The 21466-nt window shown below is 49.4% G+C and overlaps 2 protein-coding genes across 6 annotated transcripts in view; one reads left to right on the top strand and one right to left on the bottom strand.

The window, feature by feature from the left end:
* Positions 1-10772, top strand: part of INPPL1 (inositol polyphosphate phosphatase like 1) — a 35604-nt gene extending 24832 nt beyond the window's left edge. For 3 of the 4 annotated variants that reach the window (XM_020967697.2, XM_020967699.2, XM_020967695.2), the window contains 9 exons: positions 2551-2664; positions 2784-2872; positions 5763-5850; positions 6142-6297; positions 6422-6500; positions 6613-6756; positions 8185-8851; positions 9682-9815; positions 9979-10772. In XM_020967697.2, the coding sequence (XP_020823356.1) occupies positions 2551-2664; positions 2784-2872; positions 5763-5850; positions 6142-6297; positions 6422-6500; positions 6613-6756; positions 8185-8851; positions 9682-9815; positions 9979-10069 (1562 nt within the window). In that variant the 3' untranslated portion in view covers positions 10070-10772. The remainder of the gene's footprint in view (positions 1-2550; positions 2665-2783; positions 2873-5762; positions 5851-6141; positions 6298-6421; positions 6501-6612; positions 6757-8184; positions 8852-9681; positions 9816-9978) is intronic. The other variant, XM_020967698.2, reaches the window with a different exon arrangement.
* Positions 10773-11963: 1191 nt separating this feature from the next.
* On the bottom strand, positions 11964-20833 carry PHOX2A (paired like homeobox 2A). Of its 2 annotated transcripts, XM_020967700.2 has the most exons (3): positions 20414-20833; positions 15248-15435; positions 11964-13753 (listed from the first exon to the last, which is right to left on the bottom strand). In XM_020967700.2, the coding sequence occupies exons 1-3, from the start codon at positions 20637-20639 to the stop codon at positions 13283-13285; spliced, it is 885 nt and encodes a 294-aa protein (XP_020823359.1). In that variant the 5' UTR covers positions 20640-20833; the 3' UTR covers positions 11964-13282. The 2 variants fall into 2 exon arrangements, with proteins under 2 accessions (XP_020823359.1, XP_078013114.1); XM_078156988.1 differs by lacking the exon at positions 20414-20833 and having other exon boundaries at positions 15248-17580.
* Between the last annotated feature and the right edge of the window lie 633 nt (positions 20834-21466).

Genomic DNA, 21466 nt, shown 5'->3' with positions numbered 1-21466 from the left:
TTCTAGATCTATATCGCAAGGATTAACCTTCTCAGTTTTCTCCTCTGTGAGGCCCCAGGTTCTAGTGGTTTCATTCATTCCTTTAAAAAGTAATTTACCTCATAGGGTTGTTGTGAGGCTTAAATAAAACAATGTCTATAAAGCACTGGGCCAGTTTTAAAGACCTGTATACATTACGTGGTAGTCCGAGTACTTTTGGCTTTTCCTTTCCTTGGTTCCGTGTTTTCAATTCTCTCCCTGATAGTTTATATTCCAGGTTTCCCGTAATGCCCCCTCCAGGTTCTAGATTTTGCCTGGGACTTTAAAAGCCTAACTTGTGCGTTTCTGTGGCCTCAAGTTCTAGGTTCTTTCCCTGTGGGAACTTAGGTTCTAGACTGTCCCCTATCCCTGGCTCTTAAGTTCTTGATGTTTCCCTCTCTGGATTTCTTGCCCGTCCTTGTCCTGGTGTGAGACTCTGTGTCTGTTCTTCCCCCATCCCATCTCATCCCGCTTGTGTTTTCTCGTAAAGAAATGGCTTTCCTCAAATTCAGAGAATGCAAGAGTTGGAATGAGTAGCTGTGGGTTTGACTCCCTAGATGTGTGACCTTGGGCGAGTAATTTTCTTCAGTGAGCAACATTGATTAAGCATCTACTGTGTGTCAGGCACTGTGCTAAAACCCTGGAGATATAAAAAAAAATGCGGATGATGCCTGCTCTCAGGAGCTCACCCTCTAAGTGGGGGATACAACATGCAAACAGCTCTGTACAAACAAGCTATCCAACAGAGGAAGGCACTAGAATTTAGGGGGATGGGGAAAGACTTCCTGTAGGACATGGGATTTTAGCAGGGACTTGCAGGAGGCAGAGATGGGGAGGGAGAACATGTGAGGCACAGATTCGAGGGAGAGAATTCCAGTGAAAGTGCGTGGAGGCCAGAGATGCAGTAATCTCATGGGAGGCACAGTGTCACTGGAGTGCAGAGTGCCTGAACGGGAGTAAAGTGTAAGATTTCTGGAAAGGTAGGAGAAGGTGCCAGGTTATGAAGGGTTGTCAAAGCCCGAGGATTTTTCATTTGATCCTGGAGCTGATAAGGAGCCACTGGAGTTTATTGAGGAAGGAGGTGACATGGGCAGACTTGCACTTTAGAAAGATCAATTTGATAGCTTCGTGGAATATGGACTTCCCTCTTCTGAGTCACTGTTTCCTCATCTGCAGAATGGGAGTAATAATATTTTTAGACAATTACAGGGCGAAGTGGATAGAGTGCTGAGGTCAAGAAGACCCAACTGAGTTCAAATCCAGCCTCAGACACTTACTAGATGTGTGACCCTGGGCAAGTCACTTAACCACTGTCTGCCTTAGTTTCCTCAATTTTTAAATAAGAATCATAGGAGTATCTACCTTCCAGGGTTGTTGTGAGAGGTTAATGAGATATCATTAAAATGCTTAGCACAATACCTGGCACATTTTTATTGTCGTTCAGTCATTTTCAGTCGTGTCTGACTCTTCCTGACCCCATTTGAGGTGTTCTTGGCAAGGATGCTGGAGTGGTTTGCCATTTCCTTCTCCAGCTCATTTTACAGATGGGGAAACTGAGGCAAGCAGGGTTAAGTGATTTGCCCAGAGTCACAACTAGTAAATGTCTGAGGCTAGATTTGAACTTAGGTCTTCCTGACTCCTGGACCAATGCTCTATCCCACTGTACCACCTAGCTGCCCACCTGGCACCTAGTAGGTGCTATATTTTTAGCTATAATTATTATTATTATTACATCTGGCATCTTTTGAAGGATGTTGTAAGGGAAGCACTATAGAAACAAACTTCTGTTGTTATTTTTGTATTATTATTAGCTGTGTGACCATCGGCAAGTCACGTAACTTCTCTGAGGGAGATGAATTTAGCTTCTCACCCAGGACAGGACAGCTAGACAAATGTGAATTGAGATCAGGAAAGACCAAGGGACCGTCTTCCTCATCAGACTGGGTCTGGGGGATGGTTTCTGAAGAGAATAAATAAAAACTAAGAGAAGAGGGATCATTAGTCATGACTCCCAATGACTGATGATGGAACCCATTTCTACTCTTGGGAGAGGTGGTGGGCTACAGGGGCCAAACAAGGAGCGTCCATTCAGATATGGTCACTGTGCCATTTTGTCTGCATAAGTGTATTTCTTTGTTACAAAGGAGGTCTCTGTGGAGTTGGGGGGATTGGGAAATGAAAGCAATGGTCAAAAAAAGGACTGATAAAACATTTTTTGACAAGAAAGAAGAGGAATTAGAGATTTATTCTAGTTGGCCCTAGAGAAAACTAAGAACACTGAGTGAATGGTTTGGGCCCATTGTAATAAGAAAGTTCTTAACAGAGCTAAGAGTGAAATGAGATACGTCTGAAGGTAGTGAGATCCTCATCACCAGAGGTCATCACGTGAAGGTTGGAGACAATTCAAGTTCAGGCACTAGTTGGATGAGATTCCTTCTGAGGACTTGTGTAGCTCTGAGATTGGGGGTTTGAGGCCCGGTCTTGTCTCTTCCCACCTGCCCTTTCCCCTTACCTGTCTTCCTTCTGGTTTAGGGCTCTCCAAGCCATCGGATCAGGCTTACATTGAATTTGAGAGTGTGGAAGCGATAGTCAAAACCGCCAGCCGCACCAAGTTCTTCATTGAATTTTACTCTACTTGCCTAGAAGGTCAGAGCTGGGAAAAGAGGGATGATGGGAAGGGGCAGTGCCATGGGTCTGGTGTGGATGGGATATAGGTAGGAGATAATGGTGGGGTATATAGTGAGACACTCTTCTTCCTTCTCTAGAATACAAAAAGAGTTTTGAGAATGATGCCCAGAGCAGTGACAACATCAACTTCCTCAAGGTTCAGTGGTCCTCAAGACAGCTGCCCACGGTGAGGCTCCAGGTCGGGAAGGGCAGGGAGGAAAGAGGGACTTGGAACTGAGGTAGGAGATGGAAATGGGTCTGGGTGTATGTAATAATAGCTAGCATTTATGTGGTGCTTTAAGGTTTGCAAGGCTCTTGACAAATATTCTCCCATTCCATCCTCACAACAACTGTGGGAAATATGCTGTTATTATCGCCATTTTACAGATGTGGAAACTGAGGCAGAGACTAAGGGACTTGCCCCAAACACACAACTAGTAAGTGTGTGAGGCTAGATTTGAACTCAGGTTTTCCTGATCTTATTGCGTCTCCTGGGGTGTGTGTATATATTTGGTTGGGGGGTGTTCTATGATTGAATTTAGGGGTTGAGGATAAGAAAAATAGTGAAGGAAAAAGGTACTACTATAGCATTGAAGATGGGTAAATGTTGCCTTAATTTTCAAAAAAGAGGCAGAAAGTATTTTTCTTTTTTTAAATTATAGGGTAATGAACTTGACTTTGATTTCCTAACAGAGTTCTAGAACTAGAAAGCCTAAAGGTTTTCATACTAGCTGTAGTGACTGAATAAGATGAAGTGTTATAGGGCATAAATGTAAAACTTGAAGTTGGGTTCAAGAAATCAGCTGTACAGAGTGGGAGAAGTATGGCTAACCCTACCAGCTCAATACAAATCAGCAGGGTGAGTTGGCAGCTAAAATAGCTACATCCATCGTAGGCTTCATTAATAGAGGGAGAGTGTTCAGAACAAGGGAATGACATTTTCTATCTATGTAAATCACTTAACTGTTCAGTGCCTCAGTTTTCCCATCTGTACAATGAGGGAATTGGGCTTCAAGGCCCCTTCCAGCTCTAAATCTGTGATCATGTGACAGTTCTATTCTATTCTGTCCCAATCAGTTAATAAACATAAAATGCCTCCTGTGTGCCAGGTACTGTGCTAAGTGCTGAGGTTACAGAAAGAAGCAAAAGACACAGCCTGCTGCCAAGGGGCTCACAATCTTGTGGGGGAGAAAATAAGCCAACAAATGTGTACACACATGCTATGTACAGGAGGAATAAGAAATACTTTTTTTTGTTCTTTTTAAAAATTTAATTTAATTTAATTTTGTTCTTTTAAAAATTTTTTTTATTAATTTATTTTGATTTATCAACAATTACTTCCATATGCTCTTGAGTTTAAATTTTTCTCCCCCTTCCTTTCCACCACCCTTCCCAAGATGGCTCACAAGCTGATATAGGCTATACATACACATTCCTATTAAACATTTTCACATTAGTGATGTTGTAAGTAAGAATTAGAACCAATAGGAGGAACCACCAGAAAGAGGAAACAAAACTCAACAGAAGAAAAAAAAATAGCAAATAGTATGCTTCGATCTGCGTTCAAACTCCATAGTTCTTTCTTGGGATGTGGATAGCATTTTCCATCCCGAGGCCTTTGGAGATGTCTTAGATCCTTGTATTTCTGGGATGGGTTAAGTTTATCAATATTCGTCATCACACAACATGGCTGTTATTGTGTAGGCATAGGAAATAAGTAAGAAAGGGAAAGCACTAGGATTAAGAGGGGTTGAGAAAGACTTCCTGTTCAAGATGGGATTTTTGTTGGGACTTGAAGGAGGCAGGAAAGCCAGAAGGCAGAGATAATGAGAGAGAGCATTCCAGGCATGGGGGACAGCCAGGGAAAATGCCCAGCGCCAAGAGATGGAGTGTCTTGTGAGAGGAACAGCTGGAAGGCCAGTATCACTGGATGGAAGAGTACATGGTAGGGAGGGGACTAAGGTATAAGACTGAAAAGGTAGGAGCAGGCCAGCTTACGAAGGGCTTTGAATGCCAAACAAAGAGTTTTGTATTTGGTCCTAGAGGTAACAGGAGGCTACTGGAGTTTATTGAGTAGGGGGTGATATGGTTAGACCTGTATTTTAAGAAATTCACTTTAGTGGCTGGAAATGGAAATTGGATTGGAGTGGGAAGAGACTTGAGGCAGTCAGACCCTCATTGGGCTCTTTCTGTTGTGGAAGTGTGGCCAGTCAGGTCGCGTCTGATGGTTATATTCTGGGGGACACAGTTTTAGGGAGGACGTTGACAGACTTATGGGTGGTCAAAATAGGGCAGTCAGGGTGGTGAGGGCACTGGAGACCTTCTCATGCAAGGATTGGTAGGAGAAAATGAGAATGTTTGGTGTGGAGAGAAGGGGACTTGGGGGAAACTTTATAACCGTATTTAGGTACTTGAAGAGCGATGATATGGAGCAGGGATTCACTTTGTTCTTCATGGTCGTTCTGCACTGGGCAGTTATAAAGACTGGGGGGAGAACACAGGCGAGGGGCTGAGGTGAGCTCACTGTCTGACAGTTGTGATTGTGCCTCAGTGAGAGGCTAGGAAGGTCTGTTCTGGAGAGGGTATTGATGTCAGTGTAGGGCCTGTGTGACCCTAGGTTTGTCTGGAGTCAGGGAGATGGTGAAGTGGACAGAGCACTGGGGTTTCTGTTGAGTCAGGAAGAATGTGGCCTCAGACACTTTGGGCAAGTCATTTAATCTTGCCTCAGTTTCCTGTTTGTGGTTTAAAGAAACTGTTAGTTAATGGTTTCCAACTATAAAATGGGATGCTATTATTAGCATCTACTTTCCAGGGTTGTTGTGAAGGTCAAATGAGATAATACTTGTATCGCATGTAAGCACAAAGCCTGGCACCTAGCAGACACTTCATAAATTTGTATTCCCTTCTCTTTCCCTTGTGGACATGTGCATACCTCTGTGGGTATGTTCGGTCTCACTGCGCGTGAAAGAGATTGTTAGGTAGTTATTGGTGTGTGACTGATTGAGTAGGAGTGTGTTTGGGGCTGTGAGGAGGCACCGTCCATAGTGTGTCTGTCTGTCCTGCCACCTCTCCTCCAGCTGAAGCCGATCCTGTCCGAGATTGAATATTTGCAGGACCAACACCTATTGCTGACTGTTAAGTCCCTGGATGGATACGAGTCCTATGGTGAGGGGCGGGGGGGGGTGCGGTGGGGTGGAAGCACAGAGGAGGGGATTTCTAAGGTAGTTGGAAAAAGGAGGGAGGAGAGCCCTCGGGCAGACGGGAGAGAGAGTGGTCTCTGGAAGAAGGGAGAAGAGTGTTAGAAGGCTGAGTTCTCTGGGCAAAGGTTCGTGGGATGCATGGGTCTTTGGGGGAGGAGGATGTGGTTTTTAGGACAGGTCTTGGACTGGGGAAGTTTGAGGATGGGGGGTGGTGTTGGGAAAGGGTAGAGAAGTGACGCCTTTGTCTAACTCCTAGGTGAGTGTGTGATCGCACTCAAGTCTATGATTGGCAGCACAGCTCAACAGTTCTTGACTTTCCTATCCCACCGTGGCGAAGAAACCGGGAACATCAGAGGCTCCATGAAGGTGCGGGTGCCAGCTGAACGGCTAGGCACCCGAGAGCGGCTCTACGGTGGGGGCACCGCCAGGGATGGGGAGGGCGGAACAACCCTGGGAGTGTGAGGCAGACCCTCAGTGGCAGTTAGGCTGTGGGCTGGGGGGAACCATGCTTTTGAGCTCCTACTGTTGCCCCCTAGAGTGGATCAGCATCGACAAGGATGAAGCAGGAGCAAAGGGGAAACCACCATCTGTGTCCCGAGGCAGCCAGGACTACAGGTAAGGGCAGGGTGGTGCAGGGGACTTGAAAGGTTGAGAGGAACCCAGTGGAAGGTTTCTTGGCCAGACTTCCTCTCATCCCTTGCTCCTGGATCTGCCTCCTTCCTTCCAGGTCTTGGAGCCGAAAGCCAGGTCCTGCTGAGGCCTCCTGCCCTCTGTCTAAGCTATTTGATGAGCCTGAGAAGCCACCTCCAACAGGAAGGCCTCCAGCCCCACCGCGTGGAGCACCTCGTGAGGATCCTCTGCCTGCTCCCAGGTGAGGGACCCCCCTCAAGTAAGGTGACCCCCCCAGGTGAGGATTCTTCCCCTTTGAGGCATCACAAAGTATGGCAAAAAGGATGTTGGATTTGGAGTCAAAATCCTGGGACAGGACTTATTAACTTTGCTTCTCAATAATTTCATCGTCTCTAAAATGAAAGGAGTGGATTAAATGATCTCCAAGTGCCCTCCCAGCTTTGTGGTGTGACCCACCCCTTTCAGCTGTTCTTCTGTTCTTCCTCTCACCCATGCCCCCAGTTTTGTTTGTCATCATCCTGTAATTTGGTGTTCGTTGGGATAACCCTTCAGAGGCTAATGCTTCTTCTTAGATTTTATGCCTCTTTTCTTCTATGTTTCCACCGGGTGGATGGTGGTGCCGTGACTCTGAAAGGGCCTTTGTGGTTTAAAGAACCAAGATTCCCCTGGTTGTGGTTAAGGAGACAGGGGAGACTGTTGTGTGGTGGACAGAGCACTGGAGTTGAGTCAGGAGAGCCAAATTCAGTTTTCAGCTCTGACATTTACTAGCTATATGACCTCGGGCCCTTTCACCCCAATTAAATGGGGATAATACTTACACTACCTGCCTATTTCACAGTGGTCCTTATGAAGCTTAAGATACTTTGTAAATATGAATTATTATTTGCCACTCAGTTTTGCCTTTTAAAATAAAAAGCGAATTCTAGATCAGAATAGCTAGGGGTAAATATCGTTTATGTCAGTGCTAATTAAAATGAAGTAGGATGCCACCATTTACCGACATAAATCTTGTTCTTGATATATGCATGGTCTTTGCCCATAGGCACAAGCTCCTAGGTACAATCTGAGACTTCTTGCTCCTCTTAATTGTTATCAATCACTGCTTAATCTAATCCTGGTTCTTTTCCTGACTTGAGTAGAAAAAACTCACTGGGAATCTCTTTTGGAGTCAGATGCCTTCTTGGAAAGGCAACAAAAGTCTTCAGGCTGCTTTCTTCAGCAGTCTCTTACTTACCATAATTAAAGGGCTCATGTTTCCATTCCCTTTGGCTCCTACTATCCCCTACTGAATTTGGCTCAGGTTTCACTTGGAGTTAAAGGCCTCTCCCCATGCAACTTCCTCTACAGCTGTGGGTTGTCTTAGAATAGAATCCTAGTTGGAACAAACTTCAGAGACCATTTAGCACAGCTCCCTTATTTTACACAGGAGGAAAGAGAAGTGAAGGGACTTCCCCAATTCAATTCAATTCAGTTAACATCTATTAAACACCTACTATGTGCCAGGCACTGTGCTAAGCACTAAGCAAAGTCACGCATTGAATCAGTGTCAGCTGGAACTAGAATCCGGGGCTCCTAACTTCCAGGTCAGCACTTTCCCCCCTCCACCGTGCTGCTGCCTTCATCTGTCCTAAATTCAGAGTCTCTCCTGAGCCATCCCTTCCATCCACAGGTCAAAGCCAGAAGGGGCTCCAGAACCAGAGGGGATGACAGCCCCACCGATGAAGAACAGCTTCAATAACCCAGCCTACTATGTCCTGGAAGGGGTCCCACATCAGCTGTTGCCCCTGGACTCCCCGGCCCCCACACCTTCTGCCAAGGTTCCCACTCCTTCGGCTACAAAGAACAAGGTGGCCATCACAGTGCCTCCCCTGCAGCCAGGCCGACGACGGCCCCCTCGAGCGGGAGAGGGGAGCTCATCAGATGAAGAGGGTGGCACCTTGCCCCCACCTGACTTCCCTCCACCACCACTGCCTGACTCAGCTAGCCTGGATCTGCCAGTGGTGGGCCCTGGGGGCCGGGGCCGGGGAGGGGTTGAGATTCGGGGGCCACTGAATCCTAAGACCCACCCGAGGCCCCCACTGCCTCCAAGCTCCTCACCAGCCAGTGCCTTCCTTGGGGAGGTGAGCAGTGGGGATGACCGATCCTGCTCCGTGCTACAGATGGCCAAGACACTGAGTGAGGCTGATTATGCTGCTGGACCGGCCAGAGGGGGCCTGATTGGGGGCCCCTTAGACCTGCCTCCCCGGGTTCTTCCCCCAGACTATGGCCGTCCCCTTGGCTTTCCCCCACCCCGAATCCGAGAGAGCATCCAGGAAGACCTGGCTGAGGAGGTTTGTGTATGTATAATTATGGGGCTGGGGCAGGGGGGAAGGGTGTATGTATGTGCATCTGTGTCTGTGTTGGCTTTGGGGGTTCCTGGCTAGCCATATTATTTGTGGCATACGTCTCTGCTACCCAACTAGCATCACCTTTTGGGTCTTCTTTATTTTGGAAAACCTATGACTCCCTGCTGCCTACAAGATAAATTTCTAGCATTCAATGCCTTCCACAGGCTGGCTCCAGTCTTATTTCCCATTATTCTGTTAAATGGAATACCACTTTCCACCCAGGTTGGACTCCCTGATTTTATCCTGTTATATCCTACTTCTGTGCATTGTCCAGGCCATCCTCCGTAACTGAAATGCCCTCTCCTCTGATCTGGGCCCATTGAAGTTTCTCTTATGTTAAGGATCAGCTCAGGTGCCACTTCCTCCTTGAAGCTTTTACTGATACCTCTTGCCAGGAGGTTCTACTTCCTCTACTTCCCCCAATCTTTCATCTCTGTTGACTTTTCAGATTCCCTTGAATTATAGTTATTTATGAACATATTCTACTTTCCCCCACAGTCTACTAAATTCCTTGGGCAAGGGCTGTCTTTTTTTCATTTTTTTGTTTTCCCAAAATAACCACTGCACATAGTAGGTGCTTAATAAATGTTTGCTTGGATTGAGTTGTTGACCAGGAGCATCTCTTGTCTCTGATATTGCTTCTGTCCCTATCTGTCTCATTCCACCCCCTTCCCCTCCTCCCACCACTTCTGTGTATCTCTGTCTAAATGGGGAGGAAGGGGGCAGGAGGGAGATGTGGGCGGGCCAGGGCCCTGAGAGTGCTTGGTGTGTGCCTATAGGCTCCATGCCCACAGGGTGGGCGGGCGGGCAGCCTCGGCGAGGGGAGCATGGGTGCCTGGCTTCGGGCCCTCGGCATGGAGTGCTATGAGGAGGGGCTGGTACACAACGGATGGGATGACCTGGAGTTCCTCAGGTGAGCTGGAGGGAGGGGCCCACAGCTGGGAGTTGGAGGGGTCAGGGTTGTGGTTGCGTGGGCAACAAAAGTCTTGAGGCCAGGGAGGAGCCTATAGTAGCAGGGAGGGGTTGGTGGGGCAGCTCATTGAGGCAGCCCAATGACTGAGTCCTGATCTCTGCAGTGACATCACCGAGGAGGACTTGGAGGAGGCCGGAGTCCAGGACCCAGCTCATAAACGACTCTTGCTGGACTCACTGCAGCATAGCAAGTGACCTTCCAGGATTGATTGTGCCCGGCCTCGAAGTGCTCTGGCTAGGAGGGCACTCGTCCAGACCCAGTGTGTCTTCTCTTAACCCACCCCCCCAAGTTTGGAGGGACTGTCCCTCCAAATCCCTGTCATGAAGGAACTTGCCCATTCTGCCCTACCCAGTGCTGAGGATGGCTGCCATAGTTACTAGGGGAGACTCCAGCCTCAGGGGAGGAATTCCCCACGCCACTCTTCTCCTTACCCAGTGGAGCACTTCTTGCTCCATCCTTGTTGGCCAATCAATGTCCCTCTGCTCCCATATTGGTTCACTCCCTTCCCCATTAGGGTTTGAGGTTGGTTGTCTAATTTAAGAGGCCCTTCGGCTTACTCCAGGAATGGCCTTGGTCCAAGATTTTGTCCCCCCAAATCCCCACCTCTCACTGGGGCTGCTGGAGGGGAACTGACTTCTGCTCAAGCCCTCACGTCTCCAGCGGAGAAAGGGCGCCAGTACCAGGGGGTCCTTGTTACATTTCATACTTTTCCCCTTCTCATCTCGGGGACCCCCTGAGCCACAGGGAGCACTCAGTCAGGTCCCCACCCAGACTGGCATCCCATCCGGAAATGAAGGAGCTGTCCCCTTCCTCCCTTTTGGCCGGGCTGGGGTCCCCACTGCCATGGGGGGAAGGGTAGGGAGGGTTCTGTGTTAATTTAATCGTCTGGGTGGTGGGGGGAGGGAGGGAGGGAGGGAGGGGTGTGTGTGGACACTTTAATGTTATTTTATGAGGGAGTGGAGTTAGGGCATGTTTTGAGTCCCAGTCCTAACTGCCTCAGCAATAAAAGACCCGTTTGCTTATCTATTGGAGCCCACTCACTTCATCTGTGATGCCCACCAAAAGCAGGCACATGGGGAGCCTCAGGTTCCCCTCCTGCAAAATGAGAGCATGGTTTCTAAAGTTCCAGCAAGCTCTAAAATTCTTTGTTCTAGGCCTAGAAGTCTGAATGGGGGAGGGGGACACTGAAGTGGGAGCAAAGAGTGAGGGAGGAGGGTCCCGAAGTACAGGCAGCTTAAGAACTCAGAAAAAGGGGAGGACCGAAGGCTTCCATAGGAGCTGTCTTAGGCGGGTGGAGGAGGGGTGAACCAGACCTCAGCTCCCAACTGTGTCTTCTCACAACCTCTACCCTTTAATGACCAGGGCTTGTCCAGCTTCTGCTCCAGAGAACCCACCGCCTTCCTAGACTGCACCTCTGGGGCAGCTCCAAGTTTGGGGGTTTTCCCCTTGTGGCGTAAATTTGCCTTTTCCCATCCTGATCCCTCCTCCACTAGACAGTCCTTTGCACACTTGAAGACAGCTATCACACGTTCCCTTCATCAGGCCAAGTAGCCACAGTTTCATCCTTATGTGTTTTGGCCTCCAGATTCTTTCCCCATCCTGGCTACCTTCTGATCAACTAACTAGTTTGTCCTAAATTGGGGGGCTCCCAGAATCACACACAGTGTTCCATCTGTAGTCTGATTATCGGCAGACCTGGGGAGTGCTGCCTCCCTGCTTGCATCCTTGGTTCCAATTGGCTTGTTTTTCTGGCATGTCTGACATGAACTGTGGGAGGAACTCTAGCCCACCTAGTCTGAATCTGACCCTACGACAAAGCCAGCATGGGGCTATCATCCCTTTCTGATAAAGCCCTTCAGGCTAAGGGATTGGGCCTATGACAAGACTGTTTTTAACAGCCTGGAGAAGCCAATGATCTGCCCAAAGAGACCAGCTTTAATAAAGCACCAGCTGATTGGTGTGGGGAGGGGGCTTCTGGTGCTCCCCCACAGGTGGTACAGGCAGCCTGCTAGTTCCCCTGCGGGTAGGGCTCAAAGCTTACCCTGGCCCCAAGTCTCCCTTCCCAGCTCTCTTAGGAGCTACCTGAAATGGCTTCAATAAATTAATTTTATTTGGATTGAGCAGAATTTGATCTCAATAAATTACAGATGAGTTTTAGAAAGGAAAACAAAAGTTGGAAGAAAAAAAAAAGAGGAAATAATTATGCCCTTGCCTGGCCTTTAGGGATCCTGGTCTGGAGCAATAGTCACCCCTCCTTCCTACCCTTTGCCCGACCCATGCATGAATGGCCCTGGGAAGTGAGAGCAAAGAGTCCAGGCAACTCTGCTCCTCACTAGCTGTGTGACTGTGGGTGACTCCCTCTCTCCAAGCCTCAGTTTCCTCCTCTGTAAAATGAGCAGGGTTGTACCACATGGTCTTTAAAGGCCCTCTCAGCCCTAGGTCCAGTTGTCTAAGAGGGTCAGGGCCCACTATAGGCAGCAGCCCCTTCCCCAGCTGGGTGGTCTTGGCCCTCATGGTAGATGAACCACAGAATCCATCTTGCCAGCTCCAGAGCCCAGGAAAGGGACTAGCTGTGGTCGATGGCCCCCTCCCACAGTGCCTCCTCACACGTAATACCTTGGAGGATCTTCTTTTCCCAACTGCATGAGTAGCTGGGCTGCTTTAAGGAATTTCCCCAGGGACTTGTGGAGAGGATGGAGAAGGGGAATCAGAAGAGGGGACACTGAACATTGAGGATGGAGTCCCCAGAAATGGAGCAGTCTCCTATTTCTCCAGGGGAGGGCATGTCCAGGCATAGTGGATCCTTGGGATGGGGAGTCAAAGGAAAGTGTATGTCACTCTGGCTGTCATTGATAACTGGGGTGCTGATGTGGTCATCCAGAGAGAAACATCTTTGGCTGTGATAGTGTCCAGAATGTGGAAGGGAGCGCTTTGGAGAGGGTGGCCTTCAGCCATGGAGCATTTCTGCTTGGGATGTAGTCTTGGGAGAGTGGGGAGGAAGGGGCATTTCTGGGGATTGGCACATTGAGAGAAGGGTCGTCTCTGGCTATGGCAAGATCATCCTTACAAGGTGGGTCGGGGAGAAGTGGGTGTCTCAGTGAGACAGGATTCTCAGAGAAAAGGGGACATCTGTCAGGGCAGGGTAAGGGGAGTGGGCTATCTCTCACTTCAAGAGAAGTTCAGGAAGGAAATGCCTGGGGTAGGTAGAGATGGGGTCTCTGGCAGTGACAGGGTTCAGAAGGGAGGAAAGGAACATCTTAGTGGAGTGAAGGGCAATGTCTCTGGCCATGGCAGGATCCCCAGAAGGGAAGGCAGTGACTACCTGCCCCTGTCTGAGAGGGAGAGGAAGCAGGAGCATCTCAGCTGTGCAGCTTCCAGGAGATTAGGGCAGGGGGTGAGGGGCACAGTTAGAAGAGGTTGGCTTTGAGGGCAGCCGTGGCTGAGGCTGAGGTTGGGGCTTTCCGGTGGAAGGAAGAGAGGACGCCAGAGAAGGGACCAGGCCCTGGCTCTGCAGGTTGCCAGGCCTTGAGCAGCTCAGCAGGGCTAGGTGCCCCAGGCCCACCTCCTCCTCCCCCTGGCCCACCAGCCCACAGGGGCCCTTTGAGAGGGGCAGGGGCTGGGGCTTGGGGCAGGCCAGGGCTGGGGCTGAGGCTGAGGCTGAGGCTAGGGCTTGGGCTGGCTAGGCCACCAGGCCCAGGCAGGGAAGCTGTGCTGTCTGGTGTTGGGCTGCAGTTGGACTCCTTGGACTCATCATCCTCAGAGGAGGATCGGGTCTCCCCCTTCTTGGTGCCTGGAGGACCTGCCCCTCCCCCAGCACCCTTGGCACTGGCTGCCCGCTCCTGCTTCCGAAACTTAGCCCTGCGATTCTGGAACCAGACCTGGAGAGGAGAGAGGACATGAATGGATAAAGAAGAATTTCCATCTGGCCTGTTGGGGCTGCTAGGCAAGGGTCTGAAGGTCCTCTTGCACTGGAGAGATTGTGGGGCAGGGGTGAGGAGGAGTCTGATTCTGCTGAATCAAAGCCAGGAAGATGCATGGGATGAACCTTTTGGAGTATCCTATCTCTCTGTCTATCTGTCTTGTCTCCCATTTACTCCTGTCTCCTCTTCCATCTTGTCCCCTGACAAGGCTAGACTGGGTGCTATAGTGAATGGGAAGGGGAAGGCAGTAAGCATTTATAAAGTACCTACTATGTGACTACTGTAAGTGCTTTACAAATAATACCTCATTTGTAAATACAAGTATTTAGTGGCTAGGGAAAGCATTTAGCCAGTCAGGGTGGAGCTGGGTTTCAGCCAATCTCCCCCTCTGTCCCTAAATGTGGGGAAACTAAAGAAGAAACTGAGGCACGAGGGGGCTTTTCCATGCTGCTTTTTCCATGTCTCCTACCCTAATCCCTAGGGCTACCTCATTTCCCCCATCCCCTTCACCTGCTCTGTCCCTCTCTTCATCTCCTTGTTCTAGTCCTTCTCAGCCCTTAGCTCTTCCTCTCTTCCTTCACGCTGGAAGTATCAGTAAACATGGAATTTGGGAATACATACACACATACATATATGTATATATGTAAAATATATTCTCCCTCTTTCTGCCTGTTTTCTATTTCTTCCTATTTCTCTCTGCCTTACCATCTGTTTCTCTCTCCCATTGAGACTCCTTAATCATTTTTCTCTATTTCTTTTCCCATCCTCTCTCTCCATTTTCTCCTCCCTCCACTTCCCCCATCCTTTCTCTATTTCTACTACCCATTCTACTATCCTCATCCCTCTACATCTCTTTCCCTCCATCTTTCTCTTCCATTTCTCCAGTCTCTTTTTCACACTTTCTTATCTGGGCTTCTTTGCCCTGCTCCCTTTCCCCCATCTCTCCTTTCTTCTCTTGCCTCCTGTGTCTCTCTTTCTCTCTGCCTCCCTTCTTGCTCTGTCCCTCTTCTCTTCTCATTCTCTGCCAGTTTTCCTAGCTATTTCTCCCTTGTCTCTATCCTCCTCTGTCTCTTCCCCCCCAGACTACTCACTTTGACCTTCCTCACTCTCCTTCTTTTGTCCCTTTCCCACCCCCTTGGTGGAGCCCTTTAGCTTAGTGTACCCCTTCCCCCAGGCACAGTTCAGGCACAGAGAAGTGTCTCTTGGCTTCAGGATGCTGGAGCCTGACTAACCTGTCTTCAGGTTAAGGGGCAGAGGCCTGAGTAACGCTTAAGGTACTGTCCTAGCTTGAGAGGGGTAGGGAGGGAGTGGGTACTGATGGGGAGCCGCTCATCTTAGGAGGGTGCTGTAAGTCCTGGGGACCCTCCCAGTCTCCTTCTGGTCCTTGCCCCTCCACCCAGCCCCTGCTCCCTAAGCACCATCCACCCCCCAAATTTGGTTAGTCTCACGCACCTGCACTCTAGCCTCAGTCAGGTCGATCTTGAGGGCTAGCTCCTCCCGTGTATAGATATCCGGGTAGTGGGTCTCTGCAAACACTCGCTCCAGTTCCTTGAGCTGGGAGCTTGTAAAGGTCGTGCGGATCCGACGCTGCTTGCGTTTCTCGCTTAGCCCAGAGGGGTCCGAGAAAAACTTGTATGGCACTGGAGGGGAGACACAGGGAAGGAGAGACACAGACAGATGAGAGATACTGAGAGAGGAGAGACACGGAGAGAAGGAGATATGGAGGGACAGGAGAGACTCACATTGGGAGAGATACGGGGTTAAGGAGAGGCTCAGAGACAGGGAACATAAGAGAAAAACAGGGAGAGAGGAAAGACATAGTTGAGACCAAGGAAAAAGACAGGGGAGAGATGAGGAGAGAGGAAGGAAATAAATATATAGAGAAAGGAAAAGCATAAAGAGATAGAGACAGGGGATATGAGAAGAGATAGGGAGAGAAGAGAGAAGGAGAGAAGATTCAGAGGAGAGGAAGGAAAAGATGTGAGTCACGGTGAAAGAGAAGAGGAGAATGGGAATGAGAGACAGAGACATGAGTTAGAACCTGGTGAGATTAGGCAGAGGGCAGATGTGAGGTGAGACACACGATAAGATTGAGGAGAGATATGGAGGAAAGAAAGGGAGAGATACAAAGGGAATCAGAGAGAGGAGAGACAGAAAAAAAGACATGAGGAAAGGGGAAGAAATGAGATATGGAGAGAATGACAAGAGAAGAAGGGAGAAATAGAAAAATGAGAGAAAGAAACAGGGACAGAATAAAGGCATGGGGAAAGGTAAGAGACAAAGTGGTGGGGTGAGAAGAGAGACACAAAAAGATGGGGACAGGAAAGGATGGAAAGAAACATTTATAGAGAGAAAAGACATGGAGAGATGGGGCAGAAGAGAGATGAGGTGAGACAGTGATGAGGAAAGGAGAGATGGAGAGATAAAGGGAGAGACACAGAAAAACAGAAGAGAGATGGGGAAGGAAAAAAATGTGGGGTATAGGGAGGAAGGAAGAGATAGAGAGAGATGGAGAAATACAGAGAAAAGATGGGGAGAAATATGTCAGAGGCTAGTTATAAAAATACACAAGGCACAGGGAACTAGGAAAAGCAGAGAGACAGAGATGAGAACAAGAGAGATGAAGTGAGACACAGATAAGGCATGAGACAAGATGAGGAAAGGCATCCAGTAATAGAAAGAGAGGAGAGATAGATGGGAGAGACAAGAGGAGACTGAGAAAAGAGACATTTATGAGGACAGAAAAACAGAAGGGTGGGAAGAGGAGAAACACAGGCATGGAGATGAGAAAAAGGCACAGAAAGACATGCGGGAGAGAGGAGAGATAGAGAGATGGAGAGATGAGACATGAGGAAATGTAGATGAAAAAGAAAGAGACCCAGAGATATAAGAAGAGAGACACAGATGAGAGAGAAGAGAGATACATGGAGAGATGACAAGTGAGGAGGAGGAGGATATGGAGACAGAAAAATGTGGAGATAAAATGACAGAAGAGAAAAAGAGACAAATTTAAGAGAGAAATTTGGAGATTGGAGAGAGACATAGAGAAATAGAAGAAGACACAGAGATGGAACTGAGGAGACAAACACAGAGAAGAGGGGAAAGGGGAAATAGGCAGATGAAGAGAAGAGATCAGGAGAAAGAAAACTGAGGAGAGAGAGATATGTATAGATGGGGCCAGACATGAAGTGATGTGGAGACAGAGACAAGGTTATTTGAGTCCAGAGAAGAGAGATGAGGAGATGGAGATTGAGGCAAGAGATAAGGAGATAGATATGAAGAGAGAAAGAGAGAAGTACACGGAAGAGAGAGAAATGGGCAGATGGGACCAGAGAAGAGAAGAGGAGAGATGTGAGGAAACAAAGAGACTCAGAAAGGTGGAGACAGAGAAGAGACAAGGGGATTAGTGATGAGGAAAGAAAATAGACATGGAGAGAGAAGAGAGAGAGAATAAAGGATAGAGGAAAGGAAAGAAGGTGACAGGAGACACAGAAAGAAGGAAAATGATTGAGAGGAAAAAGTTGCAAAGAGACGCATACAGGAGAGAGGGAGAGAAAAAAGCAGAGAGCAAAAATACATGGAGATAATGAAAGAGAAGAAATATGGGGAGATGAAGAAACAATGAAGAGAGACAAGAGAAATGGGAGCGAGACATCGAAAATGAGATGGGAAGAAAAGAAACAGAGAGGGAGACAAATGAGGAGGAAAGAAAAATGGAAAGATGAGGAGAGGAACAGATGATGGAAAGGGAAATTGGGCAAAAGAAAAGTCGCAAAGAGATATGGAGAGATGAGTTCAAAGGGAGTGATATGGAGAAATGAAGGAGGAGGGGAAAAATTAGGAACAGAAAAGAGGATAGGAATGAGAAACATTTAGAGATAAGGAAAAGCAAAAATCTGGGGTGGGGAAAGGTATGGGGAGAAGGTGAGGTGGGGGATCGGGGAGATGGGACAGGCTAAATTCCTGGCTCTTCATCTCCCCAGTTCTCTCCTGTATGCACTTCTCCCTGTCTCTCTTCTCAACTTTCTCTTCTTTTCTCTTTTCTCCCTACCTTGGATTTCTCTTTTCTCCCCATCGTTCCCCCCCCCTTTCTCTCCATGTTTCATCTTTTCATCTCTCATTCAATTTCTTTTCTGCCTTTCCCTGGTCATAGGTATAGGACCTGGGGTGTGTGTGTGTGTGTGTGTGTGTGTGTGTGTGTGTGTGTGTGTGTGTGTGTGTGTGTGTGTAACCACAGCAATGGCAGGAGCTGCTCCCATCAGAACTAGGGTGCAGGGTGCAGGTTAGGATCCTTTCTCTACCTTTCTCCCTTCTCACAGTTCCTCCATTGCAGGACCTTTTCCCATTCCCTTCCCTCAACATGCCAGCTGGGATCTTTCCCTCAGATCTGGCCTGCTCTGGCTTGGACTGTCTTCACCTCGACTGCTGTTGCAGCCCTTTCTATCCACCCTTCCTTCCCTTTAGGTCTGACCCTGGCTGCTTCCCCAGCAGCTTGCGCTGCCCTGCTCCCTTCCAGATCACTTTGCAGCCTCATCCCACCATGGACTCTCTTGGGCTGATTCCAGTAGCAACAAGAGCCTGGAACTTTGTGGCAGGAGATGGGTTCTAGCTTTTGTTTCTAACTTACTGTGCGACTTTGGGAAATCCCTTCCCTTTTCTAGACCTTAGTTTCTACCCCCTGAAAAAAAAATGAAGGGATTAAATTTAACGTTCTCTGACATTTTGTTTCTGGGATGAGATCTGTTCTTTTACATGTCTCTCAACTGCCCTTTCCCAGCTACTCCCTCTTGTCCCCTCCCCTCTCCTTTTTCCCAAGAAGGTTTTTTTTTCCTATCTCGCCCCCAAATACCCTGGCATCCCCTCAATTCTTCTGCCACTGTACCTGTTTCAATGTTAGCCTGCTCTCCTGTCCTATGGTCCCTGTCCTAAATCCCTCTCCCTATCACCTCTGGTCCTTGTCCCCATGACTCCATTTTCCTTTGCTTCCATTCTCTCCTGATTCTCATTCTTTCACCTGTTTCCTCTGGTCCCCACCGTCTAGTCCCCTATTTTCCCATCCCTTTGACTCCATCTCTCCATTCCTGTTGTCTTCTCTGTCCTCCGTCTCTCACTTTCTGGTCTCCCTCCTTCCATCTATCTTTTCCTTCTTGCTCCTACCCCACCCCCCAGAGCCCTCACTCCACCCAATTCTAGTCTCTGTAGCTTTCTCCATCTACAATACTACAGCTAGCCCTCTTTTCCTTCTCAACCCTTTCATACCTAATCTTCCCCTCTCCAGGCCTCAGGTTTCCTCTCAATCTCTTTAATCATATCTCCAGCACCCCTCTCACTCCAATGCATCTACCATCTTTCAGTCTTTCCATCCATCCCTGTACCAATAAGCCAATCTCCTACCTCCATCCTATTCTTCCCGAGTCTCAGGGATTAAACTCTGGTATCCAGTCCAGCCCTGACAAGTCTGTTCCCCATAACCGCATCATTTCTTCTATTCTAGTACCACCTCCAGATCTCCTCTCTCTAGTTCCTATTTCTCCCTCCTCACTTTCATGGTCCCCACATCTCTTCCTGTATACCCCAAGCCCTCTATCTCCATTTCCCCTCTCTTGTCCCCAGGTCTTCATATCCTCATGATCTCTTTCCAGTCCTCATCTGTGTGCCCATCTCTCTCCTGGTACCCACATTTTCTCCCTCAGCAACATCTTGATCTTCTTTCCCTAATTCCCATATCCTTATTTGTCCCTAGCTGCCTCTGGATTCTTATATTCCTTCCCAGTGCCCTACATTTCACTCTTCCTGGTCCCCATACCACTCCTTTCCCTAATCCTCCCTCTCCTAATATTCCTATCACCTCTGAACATCCCCTAATTTCCTGGTCCCCAAGTTTCCCTGTCCCCACATCCTCACCTTCCCTTCTGATGCCCTTATCTCCCCAAATCTTTCCCTGTATGTTGATCTGGTATCAAAGCCTCCTGAATAGTAAGTGATTCATATGTTCTGTCTCCCATCCATATCTCTCATTTGTCCTCATCCTTATCTTCTCATGCATTCTAGCCATCTGGTCTGGTACCCACATCTTCTCCCATGTCCCCCATCCTCATCTACCCTTTCTGGTCTTCATCTCCCCATCTCTTCATCCTGGCTTCACATTGTTACATCCTCATCTCTGGTCAGTTTGGTCTGGTTTCCACGTCTTGGGGGGGGCGTACCCTCCTTATCTTTCCTCTCTCCTCCACTCCAAACATCTACATCCCTTCTCCCTGATATCCAGATTTGTACCTCTCCCTGGTTACCATGTCTCCATTTTCTGTTCCCACCTCTATGTCTCCATCTCCTCTGGTCGTTCCCAGGTTTGTTTACCTCTATTTTTGTCCTATTCTCATGTCCTTTCGCTGACCACTGGTCTCTTGGTATCTGAGATCCCTCTCTGGTCCTTATGTCTCCATCTGTGCACTTCAGGCCTCTCCTGACCCCATCCCCACTCCCTGGTCCCCGTCTCTGTCCCCAGTGTCCTCCTAGACTACTCTGAAGGTCTTGGCTAAGCCGGGGCAGGGTCGCTAGCTGCGGCAATGTTCCCTTTCCTTAGATCGTTCCCATCCCGGCCCCAGGACAGCTGCTCACCTGTGGAGTAGGGTGCGGGCTGGTGATCCCGCAAGGCGCCCAGGCCGCAGGGGGGTGAGGCAAGGCCAGGGCAGGCGGGCCCTGCTGCGGCTGCTGCGCTGAAGGCAGGCCGCCCCAAGGGGCTGTACTGGAAGGCGCCCGCCTGGCCGCAGGGGCTGAAGTCGCCGTAGGCGGACTCCATGGCGGCCACACAGGAGTCGTATGAGTTGAGGTAGGAGTAATCCATGGGCGCGCGGCGCGGGCAGGAGGGCTGCCTGGAGGAGGGGGATATCTCAGGAGAGATAGAAGGGAAGCCGGGCAAAGGGACTTGTGGAGAGAGGAACAACGGCCGGCGGGCAGAGGGACAGAGGGAGGAGTCGGAGAACTGGGCTGCCCAGTCTCGTCCCGTCCCGTCTAGCCCAGTCCCACCCGCCTAGTCTTGGCCCCACTGTCCCGCCAGAGCGCAGCGGCCGCACCTTATAACGGGATGGACGGGGCGGGGGCAGGGGCGGGACGGAGGCAGGGGGAGGGACCGGGAGCCGCCCCCAGACCCCCGCCTTCCAGTCCCCCTCCCGGGTCGGGGGCGGGGCCGCCTCTCTTCCCTTCCCCTGCTGCCTCCTGTCCTACTGCGGGGTCTGTTTGTGTATGTACCTCCAGGGAGATCTCAAGGCCCCCAGCCTTTCTCCCTTTCCCTTCTTCAGTCTCCGCCTCGGTACCCACTGCCGTCGGGGCCACTTGGTAGCCGGAGCCTTCCTCGCATTCTCAGTGAGAAAGTACCAGATTAGCGCCCGGTTGGGTGGAGAGGACCAGGAAGAACCGGGGCGGGGGGGTGGGGTGGGGTGAGAAGGTGTGTGCCTGGAGGGGGCGTCGTGGCTTGAGACAGACGACAATCCCCTCTTCCAGCCTCTTTTCTCCGGATTATCTTCCCCTCCCCCGCCCCCCACGTACAGCAGCGGGAAGAAGAAAGGCCGTGGGGAGGTGAAGAGAGGGTTTCTAGAGAAGGGTGGGTGGGGGCTACCCTCTTTAAGTATTTGGGGATGAGGAAGGAAAGCTTGGGAGAGGGGAGGCGTGTGT

Source organism: Phascolarctos cinereus, unplaced genomic scaffold, assembly GCF_003287225.1.
Source record: "Phascolarctos cinereus isolate Bilbo 61053 unplaced genomic scaffold, phaCin_HiC Scaffold_726;HRSCAF=1367, whole genome shotgun sequence".
In the NCBI taxonomy this organism is placed as follows: domain Eukaryota; kingdom Metazoa; phylum Chordata; class Mammalia; order Diprotodontia; family Phascolarctidae; genus Phascolarctos; species Phascolarctos cinereus.
Note: the sequence above shows the minus strand (reverse complement) of the source record. Positions and strands in the feature narration are given on the sequence as shown.